The sequence below is a fragment of the Hippocampus comes genome, unplaced genomic scaffold (assembly GCF_001891065.2).
Source record: "Hippocampus comes isolate QL1 unplaced genomic scaffold, H_comes_QL1_v1.1 scaffold7, whole genome shotgun sequence".
NCBI classification, from domain to species: Eukaryota; Metazoa; Chordata; class Actinopteri; order Syngnathiformes; family Syngnathidae; genus Hippocampus; species Hippocampus comes.
In genome coordinates this window covers 3589585-3604655 of record NW_017842060.1, presented here as the reverse complement: position 1 = coordinate 3604655, position 15071 = coordinate 3589585, and the positions used below count along the sequence as shown (strand labels likewise).

At 43.6% G+C, this 15071-nt stretch overlaps 2 protein-coding genes and 1 long non-coding RNA gene across 9 annotated transcripts in view; 1 reads left to right on the top strand and 2 right to left on the bottom strand.

The window, feature by feature from the left end:
• Positions 1-820, bottom strand: part of gab1 (GRB2-associated binding protein 1) — a 57753-nt gene extending 56933 nt beyond the window's left edge. For 2 of the 7 annotated variants that reach the window (XM_019862348.1, XM_019862350.1), the window contains exons 1-2: positions 308-815; positions 13-172 (exon numbers count right to left, since the gene is read on the bottom strand). In XM_019862348.1, the coding sequence (XP_019717907.1) occupies positions 13-84 (72 nt within the window). In that variant the 5' untranslated portion in view covers positions 85-172; positions 308-815. Of the gene's footprint in view, positions 1-12; positions 173-307 lie in introns of all 7 variants that reach the window. The other 5 variants (XM_019862357.1, XM_019862356.1, XM_019862358.1 and 2 more) reach the window with 4 other exon arrangements.
• Positions 821-3141: 2321 nt separating this feature from the next.
• On the top strand, positions 3142-4001 carry LOC109510966 (uncharacterized). Its single transcript, XR_002167217.1, has 2 exons — positions 3142-3608; positions 3805-4001. It is a non-coding gene; the product is annotated as an uncharacterized LOC109510966 (long non-coding RNA).
• A 1820-nt stretch (positions 4002-5821) lies between these two features.
• usp38 (ubiquitin specific peptidase 38) lies at positions 5822-14356 on the bottom strand. The gene is made up of 13 exons (XM_019862573.1): positions 14189-14356; positions 13100-13285; positions 12210-12714; positions 11565-11700; positions 11362-11491; positions 11006-11107; positions 10763-10921; positions 10273-10466; positions 9610-9703; positions 9424-9530; positions 8868-9174; positions 6739-7644; positions 5822-6169 (listed from the first exon to the last, which is right to left on the bottom strand). Exons 2-13 carry the CDS (start codon positions 13274-13276, stop codon positions 5999-6001), a joined length of 2988 nt encoding a protein of 995 aa, XP_019718132.1. The 5' UTR covers positions 13277-13285; positions 14189-14356; the 3' UTR covers positions 5822-5998.
• Positions 14357-15071: the final 715 nt, after the last annotated feature.

The window sequence follows — 15071 nt, the reverse complement described above, 5'->3', positions numbered from 1 at the left end:
AGGTGCACTTACGTAACGTCGCAACTTTTTTTCCGGCGGTGACTTTCGCAGCCACCCTGAACACACCACGTCTCCCCCGCTCATTGCTGCTGCTGGCTGGCTTTTCTCCCCGTCTGGGAGTTCGGCAAGAGAATTGAGCTCTACGGAGCCCTCTGGGAGTGTCCTTTTGTGCCTGGGAAGAAGGGAAAAAAAACAATCAAACGAGCACTCAATAGAAGATAATAAAGTTCGTTTGTATGGGGCGCGTTTCAAGTGAAAAGCGCAATTTTGTGTTTTTGTTGTGTGTTCTTGTAATGGGGCAGTTTACCAGTGGGTCCTTCGAAAGTCGCCTGTTGGGAGTCGAAATGTCGAATAAACGCTGAAGCAGCCTCCTCGGTGACGCTTCCCACCCCCTTCAAACACACCTCCCAAAATAAAATGACAAGAATAAAAAAACCGTGCTAAGTTCCGTTTAGTAGTTGAAGCCCGAAAAAGTGCTGCGATTCCCGGTTGGCGGGACGCAACGCGAAGGTCCCACCGAGCCGCGCCGGTTCATAGTTTTCGGGGGTGGTGGTGGGACTGTAGTGACGGTGAAGGAGGAATGGGGCCGCCGCAACCACGAGGTACAACAAGAAGCCCCGATTCGAGTGTCTCCACTAGCCGAGCTTTTCCTACCAGTTTACCCCTACCGTGGTTCCTTTATGGGATTGACAGGGTGGCTCCGTCTTTTCCCTGAACTCGCCCGCCTCCTTCTCTGGAACATGGCGGCGTCAAGCTTCCGCCGACACATGCGAGCACAAGTTGGGAGAAGTGGTCAATTACTTTTTTCAAAGGTTAATTATTTCAAGTTTTATTCATAATATACTGTCGCTGATTTTTATTGAGAGTAATCTACGTATATATATTTTTTTATTATCGATAACCGACGGCTGTCAGTGTGAAAGTCCTATACGTAAGATCGCCTGTTCATGGGCGAACTGGAATTTTATTGTGAACGTCACAACCGGATGTTTTTGTCTCTCACACAAGAGATTTTGTTACCCATGTTGTGGAAGGCACAGTAGAAATTAGTACTGTAGTACTTAAACCTACTTTCGTCTTTCCTTCATTTGTGACCTATTTCCTACCTGCTTCTCCTTATACTTGTTTCCCCCCTGGCATTTCCTACCCATTTCTTTCTGACAGCCTCCTGCCTCCTTCCTTCAGTCCTGTTTTTCATTACTACATCTTTTCACTCATCGTTCCTTCACTTGAACCTACCTTTCCTGTCATCACATTAATTCCCACCTTCCGTTATACCTGTTTTTATTCATGCATCCTTCCTACTGTTCCCCACGATCCTTCTTTTATGTCCTCTTTTCTGCCTTCCCTTTCCCAGACTAATTTTCCTAGCGTTACTTGTAATTATTTTTTATTCCCTGACCTCCTTCATTCCTCTCTGCCCTCAGACCTGTTATGCATCATGTATCCTGACATATATCATCCACTTAAACTTACAGTTTTGTCTTTCATCTTTCATTCCCTCCTTCGGGTACACCTGTTTCATTTATCTGTCCTTTCTTCCATTGCTTAAACTGCTGTTGTTGTTGAAGTGCTCTATGAATACATTTGTGTGGAGTTGAACCAACTTTTCCGCCTTCCTTATCCCAGACCTGTTTTTCTTAATTTCTTCCTTCCTTGTCTCATCACTGACTCCCTTCTTCTCTTAACTTCCTTACTCCTTCCTTACTCCCTCCCACAAACCCATTTTTCCATCCTTTCTTCAACCGCATAAAACTACTTTTATATCGCTCTTCATTCTTTTTCCTTGTTACACCTATTTTCATTAATGCATCTGTCCTTCTGTTCAGCTAACCTCTTTTTCTGCCTTCTTTCCTCCCATTGCTTGGATCCACTTTTTATTGTACATCATTCCTTCTTTTGCTTAAACCCACTTTTCTCCCTTCCATCCTTTGTTCCTACATTAACATCCTTTTCTGAGCTCTTCCCTGCCTTCTTTCCCCCAAACCTGCCTTTTTTCCCTGGCACCTTTTCTTCCCTCATAGTTGTTTTTTTGATTGTTGCAGCCTTTGTGTCCGACTAGTTTTTGCCTTCCTTATCCTACCTTTCCAACCTGCCTTCCTTCCTCCAGACCCATTTTCCCTTTGTGACCTTCCTTCCTTCCTTCACCTAAAACTTAACTTTACTGCCAACCAGCCTTCCATGCTTCACCTATTTTTCTGCCTTCTTCATTCCCAACTTCCCACCTTTTTCTTGAGCTTTATTCTTCCTTCCTTCCCCAAACCATTTTTCCTGGCATCATTTCCCTCCTGACTTTCTTTCACCCTTGTTACCTTCTGACTCATGTTTTAGTCATGCGTTTTTACATCCTTTGCTTAAATGTGTATTTCTGCCTTCTTGACCTCCTTCCTTTCACCTCAGACCTACTTTTTATTTTGCACCCTTTCTTCCATTGCTTAGAACAACTTTTTTGCCTTCATTCTTCCCTGACATCAGAACCTTTCCAATACTGATTGTTTTTGACTAAAATCATTTCCCATTATTCACATTGCAAAATTGCAAAGTTAATATTAAGCTACAGAGGAGTGTGTTGTGTCTCTAGACTTGGAGGTATCTGAGGAATCTTATTGGAATGCCATTGTGATGCTAAACACCTCCCCCCAAGGATGTATCCTGCTAGCCACCATGATTAATGACCTTTTCAGCAACAACGGCCGGCGGAGTAAAAACGAGACCCTACTAATTACCACGGACGCAAAACAACAAGTCCAATTGTGACAATAACCGGTTGCATCTGCAGCTGACTGTTCAGTAAAATATGACTAAGGCGACATATCGTGAAGCAACGAAAGTGGTACAAGCCTTTCCAGGCTACTTCGTATAATACAGCTAAAGCAACATAACGGTAGCGTAGCGGCCAAAAGCTCTCCTGGCTAGTCAGCCCGATATGGCTAAGGTGACATAGTCGTAGGATAACGAGAGAAATGTTACATGCTGGCCTGGCTACGAAGTCCATTAGAGGTAAAGCAATGTAGCAGTAGCTTAATGGCAAAACCACCTTGGCTGCTTAGCAAAGTGATACACTATTCCAGCTGCGCAGTACAATATGGCTAAAGCAATATGGCGGCAACCCCCCCACCACCCCCCAAAAAAGGGTACACCTGTCTATTCTGCTAGCTCAGTATTGCAGAGCAGACATGGGACCTGTAAAGGAAGTTTAAATTTGTTTTTTTCCCTCCAATGACAAGGCCAGACTGCTAAATTGTAGCATTAAAACCATAAGACTCCTCTGACGTGACTCTTTAAATCCATCGTTATCCATCTTTAGAACAGTGGCTTCAATAAAGATGACATTTTATCAGTCGTTTTCCATTAATCACCTAGAGTGCCATTTTAAGACAAATTTATTTATTGCATATATTTGATATTAAAGTTATCAAATGCCCAATATCTCAATACATTCTGAAAAATAAAACATACCACAGATCAAAATGCATGCAAATGAGAAGTGGAACCTCCAAAGTGGAACATAGCTACATGGTAATAGGTTAGTATCTTCTGGAATTGAAATTGAATTGTAATGTCCATTTTGCACCGAGCAGTTAAGATGCCATTTTGCGTCAGCTCAGGTGCCACTTCTTTCTCAACGATTATTATAATCTTTGCCCCCTTTGCTATCATGGGTAGTCTTCATCAACATTTAAAGCAAAATCACAAACAAACAAAAAAGTGCACTTGTTTATAGTTAATCCAGAAAATTCAACACATTGCTACGTCACAGTAGATTCCACTTCCTGCTCTATGGTTACCATCACTTTCACTCAGGTGCCACTTCTTTCTCAACGATTATTATAATCTTTGCCCCCTTTGCTATCATGGGTAGTCTTCATCAACATTTAAAGCAAAATCACAAACAAACAAAAAAGTGCACTTGTTTATAGTTAATCCAGAAAATTCAACACATTGCTACGTCACAGTAGATTCCACTTCCTGCTCTATGGTTACCATCACTTTCACCACTCCAAAAAAAAAAAAAAAAAAAAAAAAAAAAAAAAAAAACACAAAGCAAACTTTTAGAACTCCAAATAAAGTCCTGTGTGATTTGCGTAAGTCTTGTGTGACTTCGGTGGTGATGATGGTTCCACTTTGGAGGGTCTGCTATCTGTATCATAATGCATTGTCCGGCGCTATATGCTGTTTGCACCAGACAATTAAAACAAATTATTTTCATTATAATCTTAATTGAAAGAAAAATATATCTCACCAAAACAAAATCTCAATAAATTAAAAATGGTGAGCTCATTTTCAGTCGTATGGGAGTTTTTCAGTGCTTCTTGCCAGGGGAAGGCAACCATTTCAGAGTGATATATCGATGCCTTGAGATAAGACTTTAATCCGTTCCATGGCCATACTCATCTCAAATCGTTTTTCCCAATTGAAATTGAGTGGAAATGCCAATAATCTACTGCCCCACACCCCCCACACGATAAATGTTTATTTTTAATAAGAAAAACTAAAACTCTGTAATATTCTACTAGATAAAAACAGAGTCATAATCTTTAAATAGAATGGAAAGAATTAAACAATTTGTGCATCATGACTTAATGCTGACATCCAAATCAAGTGTGCAGCTCCTTGTGGTGTGGCCACCGCGAGGCAGTCCTAATGCACTCACGCTGTCACAGAGAATAGACCAGGTCTTCTACAACAACTTGGTAAGTTTCTGTAAGATTAGTCATTTTACATTGAGGATAAAGAATATATGCCTGTGAGTATCATTATGTCATCTGTCTAAATGTGTTGCTCCACGCGATTAGTGTTCAAATATTCATAGTTTAAAGGGTTGTAAAACTGTGACTATTGATGCTAACAGCGTGGGACTATTTTATTTATTTATTTTGTTTTAATGTTAGCATTAAGCTAACCGGCCAACCGGTAACATCATTTGGTTGTTTTAACAACACATGTATTTCAGTGGGCGGCCCGGTGGTCCAGTGGTTGACGCGTCGACCTCACAGTGCAGAGGTACGTAGGTTTTCTCCGGGTACTCTGGTTTCCTCCCACATTCCAAAAACATGTGTGACAGGCTGATTGAACACACTAAATTGTCCCTAGGTGTGACTGTGAGCGTGGAGCGGCCATTCAGCGACACGGCATCACAAAGAGAAATAGTACATCTGAGACTGATAATACATATTTGATACATAATTTATATGATCTCTGTGTGAAAGAAGCTAACTTGCTAATTCGGTTAAATTTATGCACGGGAGAATCTATATAATTTACTTATATTTCTTTATGAAAGAGGCTTCAATGATAAATCACAAATTTGCAGTCATTTTGCTGGATCATTGGATGAAAGAGGCTAATTTGCGGTACACAATCTACGTCAGGGGTGTCAAGCTTATTTTTGTCGTGGGCCACATTGAAGTTGGTGTTTCCCTTGGAAGGCCGCTATGACTGAAACCATATAAAAAGTCAATAGTAACGGTTCATTCAACAATTGTTGAAGTTACTGTAATGAGGGGGTTGGTCACAAGAAAACGCTTACAATATGTCTCTAATTTATTAAATGTGAGAATTTTGGTAGAGGTTTTAGCAAGCATCATGGAAGTGTTTGATGTTTCATTTGCTTTCGCGGGCCACATAAAATGATGTGGTGGGCCAGATCTGGCCCCCGGGCCTTGAGTTTGACACAAGTGCTCTACATTAAGGAGGCGAAATTGTTTATTTGGTTGGATATGTGTCTAAGAGGCTAAATTCCTGTTTTAACTGGAACTCTATGTGAAATTGTTCATTTGCTATCATTTGGGTGGTTCTCTGTGTGACAAAGGTTAAATTCCTAAATCTCTCTTTTTTTTAAAAACAGGATTTAGAAACACATCATGGTAGAAGCGGCATCTGTAAATTGACGTTGAATTCTTTTTTCCCCCATGAATTTACCATGGCCCTCTGAGGTCAGCAAAAAGGTTCCCCCACCCCTTTTCCGTATGTAGCATTGTGTGCTTTTTATTTAGCTTTAGAAGACCAGTCTACTAATTGTGTTAAAGCCACCTCCTCCCCCTCCTCCTCCTCCTCCAGACGGCCCGCAACTCCCTGGCGGGTTGTTGTCATCCGAGCCGTTGGGCCTGAAGGAGCAGGAAGACGACGGGGCCTGAAGAGCCTGAGCCCTAGCATTCAGCTCTTGTTCCTGTGTGGAGAGAAACAAACAAAAACAAAAAATAAGTAAAAGGCGGTGACAGCGTTCTCACAGCTCCCTCTAGTGGACGTTTGATCTAGGGACGGTTCAGTGGCTCATGAAATTGCTGCCTGGATTCTTGGGGGATTTGACTCGAGGCGAAGGTGAAACAAATCGTTTTATCCGGTATTGATCTTAATGATTTGTCGAGGACGTTTGTTGTATAACGCCGACGCTTGAGCGCATGTGTCAAATGTGAACACGTGCAAAGCTCCGCAGTCCGTATTCTCCCCTTGAGCGGCTCAATCGACGTTCCGTGTAAATTTGACAAGACTCCATCATTTAACAACGCACAGAAGCAGCACAAGATGTAACATTGTGTTTGTGTTCACCTCTGTCTTGTATACAAGATAAAAGCAAAAGAAGGATATTGCTACACCTGTGTAAACTTTGAAAAAGGCAGATGGAAAAATGCCCGATCCTCCCAAATGGCTCATTTGTAAAAACATATGATCTCTCGGTGACAGAGGCTTAATGTTCTTGTTTTAATTTCTATGTGAAGTGATGTAAATGAGTTTCACCTGTAGATACAGCTTATTGTCCTTGATAATGGCATCCAGCAGTTCTTTCTGCAGCGGCGGTTCGGCACTCTGTCTCGTTCCGCTAGTCGCCGGCCCCTTAATAGCGTCCTGCCCCACCACTTCCTGTTTCCTGTACATGAGCACATAGGCAGTGTCCTTGGGGAAGCGGCTGGTGATGTTCTGCACCGACTGGAAGGAGGCAAACGTCACCCTGCTGTCATTGAACAGCAGCCAGTCGCTGGGGGGCACAGCGCCGCCCGCCTGACCACTCGGACCCTCCCGGACTTGTTCCCCTTGATTCAAGTCTTCCTTAGGACAGGTGGCGTCCCCTTGTGCTGCGTTGTCGCAGCCGTAGGAGTAGTAATGTCCACTCTCGGACGATACGCCCGAATGCATCACGACGGAGCTGAGGACGTAACGCACAGACTGTACTTCCTCATCTCGACGGGAGGGTTTGAGTTTCTTGGCCAGGTTCTCGCTGCTCTCGGATGAGTCCACCGGGGGCGGCGAGGAGGCAGGTGGCGGAGGCGGCGAGGGCATCGAAGGGCGGTGCACGGGAAGACGCAGGTGAGGCGGGATGGTGACGTTGTCCAGGATCTTGCGGCGCACGTGGCACTTGGCGTCGTATGCGAAGCGCAGTAGTGTGAGGATGAGGTACTCGGGGGCCGACATCACCTTGAGGGTCCGCTCGGCCCTCCTCAGGCTACAGCACTTGCCGCAGAAGTAGGCGTTCTCCTGGTCCAGGATCTCCGGAGCCAGGAAGTAGTCCACCAGGTCGGGCACGGAGAGAGGAGGCTCGTTGCTCTCTGGTATGGCGTGGGCGTGGCTGGCTTGGTCGTTGGTCCCCGGCATGAGAGTCTCGCTGCCACCGTTGACGGAGCCCTGGCAAACTTTGGACTCGTCAGACTTGGGGAGACAGGAGACAAAATTGCTTATGTGTGGAAAAGAGGATTGAGTGGTAATGTGTGGTAATTCAATTGGATCTTTGCATGAAAGAGGATCGTTGCTAACTGGTTGTGATTTAGCGGAGTCGCTGGCTGAAACAGGTTAAATTGGCTAAATATATGGTTGTGGGTGAAAGTGGCTAAATTGCGGGTCATCCGAATAGGTCCCTGTGAAAAAGAAGGAAAATTATCAATTTTCTGTCATTTAAATGGGTCTGTTTGACAAAGGCAAAATTGCGAGTTTGTTGTCATTAAGATGAGTCTGTGTGAAACAGCCGAAACTGGTACTTTATGGTAATTGGCAACCAATTGGTTCTTTGTGTAAAAGATGTAAATGATCTAATTTGCTGTACAGTTACTCATCTTGGGGTCGGAAAGAGGCTAATTTCTGGAACTGTACACCAATTTAGTTTTTTGAATGAAACGCGATAAATTATTACGGTAGTCTGTGTGAAAGATGCTTGGTTTCATTTTAGGTAGGTCTTTGTGTGAAAGAGACTTATCTACTAATTTTCAGTAGTGTGGCAAAGTTGCTAATTTAAGATAATTTTGCCGAATCTCTGTAAGAAATACAGCTTAGTGTTTATTGTTAATTTGCGGTACAAAGAGGATAATTTACTCATTTATAGTAATTTGGCTGGTTCTCTGCATGAAAGATGCAAGATTGAGGATTTGTCGAAAATTGTTAATGTGCTTGTAATGTGGCTCATCTCTACCTGAAACAGCCGGAATTACACATTTGAAAATAACTCGTGATGGATGTTTGGGTGAAAGGTGCTCTATTGCTAATTTGTCTGGAGCTTTGTGAAAATGTAATTTGACTGGATCTACATGTGTGAGGCAAAATGGACAATTTGTGGTCAAGAAGCGAAATTGTTAATTAACAGTCATTTGGCTGGGTATCTCTGTGAAAAATGTTGGAACTCTGGCTGTTTTGCAGTAATTTGGCAGCATCTAGGCATGAAAAAAAGCTAAAATTGCTCACTTGGCAAGATTTTTGTCTGAAAGGAAAAAAATGATACGTACTCATTTGACTGGATCCCCATATGACATGAAAGAGGCAAAACCACTAATTTCAGCTTGTTTGACTGCATCTCTGAGTAAAAGTAGCTCAATTGCTAAATTGACTTGATCTCTGGGTGAATAAGGCTAACTTGCCAATTTGTGTTAAAGAGGCCAACTTGCTTTGGACTCGTCGGACTTGGAGGCATCCCGCGACGGGCAGAAGGCCAGCGAAAGGTCCGTGAAGGGTTCCTCCTTCTCGGAGACGCAGTCGCAGTGCGTGCATCGGATGCCCGTCACGAGCTTTCCACCGAAAGTCCTCTCTATGAGGGTCCGTCTGTCGTTGTCGTCCACTTTTGGAGAGGAAGCTTCGCGTTCTTCGAGGGATGTCGCAGTGCTCGCATCTTTGCTGTTTGAGTCGACGGCGTCGGTGGGAACGCTTGGCTTGGCTGATTCCAATACCTGAATAATTTTCTCCTCTTCGTGTAACCTTGGGATTTAAAAAAAAAAACAAACAATGTAATGTAATACAAGCCTGGGAGAAGCCTGTGATAAATACATACAGGAACAATTCTGTTTTGTCACAAAAAAATTAGGAACAGTTGAAGTGCACTCAAACTACAAGCTCAAGCTAATGCTTAACCTGAACTTAAGTGATCTTAATTCGGCTCCCTTTTTCTCTCAATGGCGCTTGACGGCCTTTGCGTTTCATCAATTAGCGATTATTTATCTATCGTACCTGTCGAGGAGAAAGCGGAGGTATTCCGAGCAGTCCTGCTGAGACCCCGCATTGAACCACGGTGGGCGGGACACCTCCAAGAAGTTCTTCGGAGCGTAGGCCGCCCTCTGCGGGGGAACCAAAGACATTTCACCACACTTTCAGGCTGCCACTGACATTCCAGTCTTCCGCATGCAAACGGCAAACCTGAGTGTGCGCAAGGAATGCGAAGAGCATCTGCAGTTTCTTCATCAGGGTGCTGGAACCGTTCAGGCGCAGCGACAACACGTGTCGTCTGAAACTAAAGAAAGACAAGTTCAGTTTTGCTTGAAAGGAATATTTAAAAGAAACATATGGCATTTTTTTTTTGGTATTTTTTTTTGATTCTGGGTTCCTACAGCTTAAGACAAGTATTTTTTAAGACTTTTGAAAGAGTGATTTCAGGCATTTTAATGCTAATTAAGGCCTTTCCTTTTAGATTAATGATTTCAATACCCTTTAAAAGACTTTTTTAAGGATCTGTAGGAACCCTTGTTTGTATTCAAATTGGTTCCTGGGTTGCCTGCCCACTCACCAAATAGTAAGTCAACATTTCTGAAAGTAGGGGACAAAAGAGTCTGACTCGCTATTCTTCAATAACACCACAAAAGGTGGTTAGTCTCTCTTTTTTTTTCTTCGGTTGATAATTACAGTAAACGAATTGGCTTGGTTGAAGTCTGCCAACACTGAGTAGCCCTGTAGTTGTCCTGGTCACGAAAGCTGTCGTCTGCATTTAAATTAGACAGAACCACTTCACCACAAAACCAAAATGTAAACATCAGTGTGACAAAGTGGCTGTACGGTTTACTATAATAGCTTAAGGTTATTTACTCTGTGGCCATAAAGAGCGTCTGCAGGATGCTGTTCATGTAACAGGTGTTTCCCAGGTTGACCAGGCCCGTCTTGCCCGTCTCAGACTTCCCGGCTTGCCTCAGCGGACCGGAGGCGAAAGAGTTTGACTGGGACGTCCAGGCACTTTGATTAAGCACCAGCTTGATCTTCTCCTCGCTCGGTTTCGGCAGATCCTGGAGGGATGAGATGTAAATTGAACCCACAAAGTCATGTCACATTCAATCATATACCTGGGTCGATTCGCCCCGTGGGTAGTGTTGATATTGTGCGGGTGAATGTATTTTTTAATTACATATTAAATCTTTCTAAAAAGTCGATTTAACCTTAGCATAACAGGAAGATGAATTGCACAATAAACTTTTTTTAATGACACCATAGAAAGGCACAAAGCACCAAAAATGTTTTTTTTTAATTTGGAATCAATTATTGTGATTCTCATTTAGCTGAACTCATTCCAGGGCTCGTTTACCTTTATGGCTTCCAAAATGTGGTCATAGAGATCTGGGAATCCAGAATACTGATACATCATGCAGTGTATGAGCTCAGTGAATTGCAGCAGGAAGGCTTTACTGGTGGGGAGGCCGTCGGCCTGCAAGGACTGAACCAGATGCACCGTGTGCGGGATAACCTGCAACAGAGGAGGAGCACGGGGTTATTGCACACAGCAGGAATGCCAATAGTCCTTTTTTTTTTTCGGGGCGACATTACTGACCAGATGGAAGGCCTCGGGAGAGTGCTGGAAACTGAGGAGCATGTGGGAGAGGACGGCAAGCGCCCCCTGTCGCACAATAGGATACCACAAACGATTGAACACCTGCGGGTGGGGGAAACAAATAAACAAATGTGAAATAAATGAGTGAACAGCAAACATGGCTAAAGGGAGCGTTGTGTAGAAATCTTACGTGATGTTTCATGGGAACATGCATAACCTTTGTTTTGATTTGAGTAGCTTTTATATTCTGAATAATGTCAATGAGGGTGGCACGACTGACATGTCTTACCAGCCCCAATGGCATGGTCTTCATTAAATGACATTAAAACATAACATGAGCACATTTCAGGACCAACCAGTTCAATTTTCAGCAGAGTGACATCAATGAGGATGGTGAACTTCTGAACAGCCGCCAGTCCTTTAAGCAGAGCAATGACCCAGGTGTCCACGTGCTGCGCCAGAGGCCAAGAGAGCCAGTCGATCATCCTAAGGACACAGGTCGAGTGGGTGTGGCCTCCATCCAAAAGCAGCATGTTGTGTTTGTGATACTTCCACAGACCTGCAGAGCGCCTTGGTCATGTTTGCATCTTTTACATTTTGGTCCGTGGTGAGACTCTTAATAAGCACTGTGATCATCTGGACCGGGATGTACTGCACCAGACTGGCCAGGGCGATGGACGGCTCAAAGGACGGGTCTGCAGAAGGACAATATATTGTAATAGTGGACAATAAATTGGAATGTTCCAAAAATAAAGTCATGATGTGATGAGTAAAAAGACAACTGCACAAGGACAAGTTATATGGTCACAAGAAAAAGGACATCATGTTTGTTTATTGTGTTATGAGGAAAAATAAAAAGTTATGGAAATGTCTGAATGTTACGAGAATTTTTTTGTAACGTTGCAAATGCAAATCATTGCATTAACAAATTGCAAAAAAAAAAAAAAAATGTGATGATCTTAAAATTTAATGCTACAAGCGGAAAAGAACGAAACATTACAGGAAATGTAATGTCGGCAGGAAAAGTTATGACGTTACAAGTAAAATCAAAATCTATTACAAATTTTCAAGCAATTTGTTTCCAAACACACTTTATCCCAATGGAGTAAATTTGTTTAGAAATTGCTAAATTAAAAATTGCTCAATCACATTTTGTCTTTGAATTGTCGATGATGAAACAAATGTGAACAAAACAAGGTCTCACCCGTAGAAGAGATGATGGCAAAGACTTCCTGCAGGGAAGGCAGCAGCGTGGCCGGCTCGGCCTTCCAGATGTTCTGCAGCAACGTGCTGACCTTGGTGACCTGAGTCACGTACTCGCCCAGCTCTTGCTCCTGGCTGGCCAAGCAGTGGAAGTAGCCGATGGTCCTCACCAACTGCTGGCAGAACAGGACGCCGCCCTTGTCCCTGGGCACGCACTGCACAAAGTCGGACAGCAGGGCGGCGAGACGGGCGCATGCGGCCGGCCCGGGCCGCTCGCACACCATCCTGAGCACCTCCACCTGGACCACGGTAAACAGGTCCAGCACGGCGGGGCAGCTGATCAGCAGCCGTAGGCCGCAGTGGATGTAGTCCACCACGGCTGGGTCTTGGTGATCTAGCTGCTCGTAGCCCTGCTGCAGCAGGCCCAGTACAAAGTCCTTGCTGAAGAAGGCCTCAAACTGCGAGCGGTGGTAGCGGGCGTATGCCTCCAGGACCTGGAAGCCCACCTGTGGAGGGAGAAAGATGACACACTCTGTACTGAAATACTTGTCAGGAGGGATAAGGACTGAGCTGTGCTGCAAATTCTGAAAAACTGTGAGAAACTGACACCCGCCCAAAAAGGTTTGTAATTGCCTATCGATGCCACAAGATGGCGACAGGGCACTTTTTTTCTATTAGACAAGGATAGGGCTAAATTGACTAAATGAAGCCTATTTTGACATGGTCAAAGTAGCATGTAGAGGTATGTTTTCAAATGTAGTGAGTGCAAGCAAAAAGTCATCAGGAAAATACATATTTGAGGAAATTACAGATACCTTAAAAATCTATTTTACATACCAAAAAACAAAAAATCTAGTTAAGTACTAGAACTAGCTTCCCGCCATTGCCCACCTGCTTCTGGAAGGCATCCTCGCCAAGCAAGACGAGACGAGTGGTGACGGCAAACAAGGCCTGGCACTCCTCTGCCGCCACCTCCTTTTCGGCCGCCTCCACCACCTTTTTCACAATGGCCTTCTTCACCGGAAGCGTGTGAGCAGAGCTGATCAGGCCCTCCAAAATTTTGTCCATGATGGCGGCCTGTGGGAGACAAGTGAGCGGGACGTCTCACTGGTCATTTGGCATCGGACAACTGCTGCTTAACAACAATAACTTAGCTCTCTCTGAATACAGAACAGAAACAAACTTTGAATGAGTAACCATTGAAACGAACGTGAAAAGTTGCAATATTATTACAATAAAATGCCATTTTTATAGCGGTAACAAAACAAACGTTGCAGCTTTGCAAGTCAAGTGTCAAAATGTTAGAGGGCTTAAGTCATAATGTAACGATCCAACCGTAGTAATGTTTTTTTAATAAACATTTAGGCCGACTACGTTTTTGAATGTTGTTTATTATATAGTGATACATTTTTCGAGGTGGTACTTGGTGTAAAAAAAGGTTCTGAGAACCACTGCACGGCTTTGTATTGTACTGTGTTGTATTACAGCTTTTTTTTACCCCTTTTATTAGTTCTCGTGCGATGTTAATGGCGTTGACGCTTCAATTTGGCATGACAACCGAAAACAACATTACTTAAAAGCGTCACACCGCCACAAACACAATACTGTATATAGTTCATGAAAGCGCATTTATCCCACTTGTTTTCCACCTTTTTCATCACTACGGTAGCTCATACGTCATGAGCGCCTTGTCGGTAGTCGTAATACTCATAATAGCAAAGCCACCGCTTAAAAAACAAGTCGAAATACATCCGACAATGAACCGTCACCGCAGACACATTTGACTGCTCCGCTAGTAAGTGTTTTAAATATAAATGAAGTTACATGTTTTGCTCACGAGCGCCGAGTCGAATAAAGCAACTTGAAGGGCCTGACGTTAGCTGTGTGACGTTTCTAGGTAGCCAGAGACTTAGCATAAATGCTAATACGCGCTGAATGGGAAGATAGGGGAGCACGTGATCTGAATAAATACGTCCATACCCAAATGGAGCATGTCAATAGTATCTGGCTTGAAGACGATACACTCCCTTTTGGTGTTAAATCCCGTATCGCAGGTAAATTGTGTTGAATTGTTGGTCAAATCGTTCAACCGGAATCAGCTGATCAACAACCACTACGTCATTTCTCGAACGCCTGAATAGCAGGAAGGACCCCCTAACTGAGCGTCGATTTTGGTGGTCTTGGCATTGCCTGTATTTTAAAATAATATCCATTCATTATATAATATAGCCTCATGAGGGCCGCGGGCGTGCTGGAGCCTATCCCAGCTGCTTTCGGGCATCAGGCACAGTACACCTTGAACTGGTTGCCAGCCAATCGCAGGGCACTCATAGAAAGACAACCATTCGTGCTCACAATCACACATTGGGACAATTTAGATCACTCAAGCAACCTCACCGGCATATTTTTGGAATGTTGTGGGAAACCAGAGTACCCAGAGAAACCCTATACAGGCACAGGGAAAAAAATGCAAACCCCACACAGGACGACCGGGCCCGGAATTGAACCCCAGACCTCTGCACTGACGCGGACACGCGAACCAGTCTACACTGCGGCACCGAAAGATTATACTCGAATTACCAACAAAAAGTCTGGTACAGTTTTGCATTTTTACATTTGAATCAAATTTTAACGTTGACATATTAGTTTCAGTTTTCCGGACGCATTCAAGTTAATCTTCGGTTAAGGAATACGATTAAGATGTTACAATTTGGAAATAACTAAACCTACAAGTATTGAATCAATATAACATTTCTGGACCGAAAATCTATAGAGGGCTCCGTCCTTTTAGCAATTACCCACAATGCACTACCGGCGGCCATATTGGAGGGCTGTTATAAACAATCCATACACGTTCGTGTAT

What these genes read in the sequence shown, in the direction of transcription:
- usp38 (XM_019862573.1), bottom strand. Translation starts at nt 13,276, where the DNA reads ATGGACAAAATTTTGGAGGGCCTGATCAGCTCTGCTCACACGCTTCCG. An exon ending in CTCTGCTGAAAATTGAACTG is followed by an intron (nt 11,108 to 11,361) that starts GTTGGTCCTGAA and finishes CCCCACCCGCAG; the next exon opens with GTGTTCAATCGTTTGTGGTA. An exon ending in ACATTTTGGAAGCCATAAAG is followed by an intron (nt 10,467 to 10,762) that starts GTAAACGAGCCC and finishes TCATCCCTCCAG; the next exon opens with GATCTGCCGAAACCGAGCGA.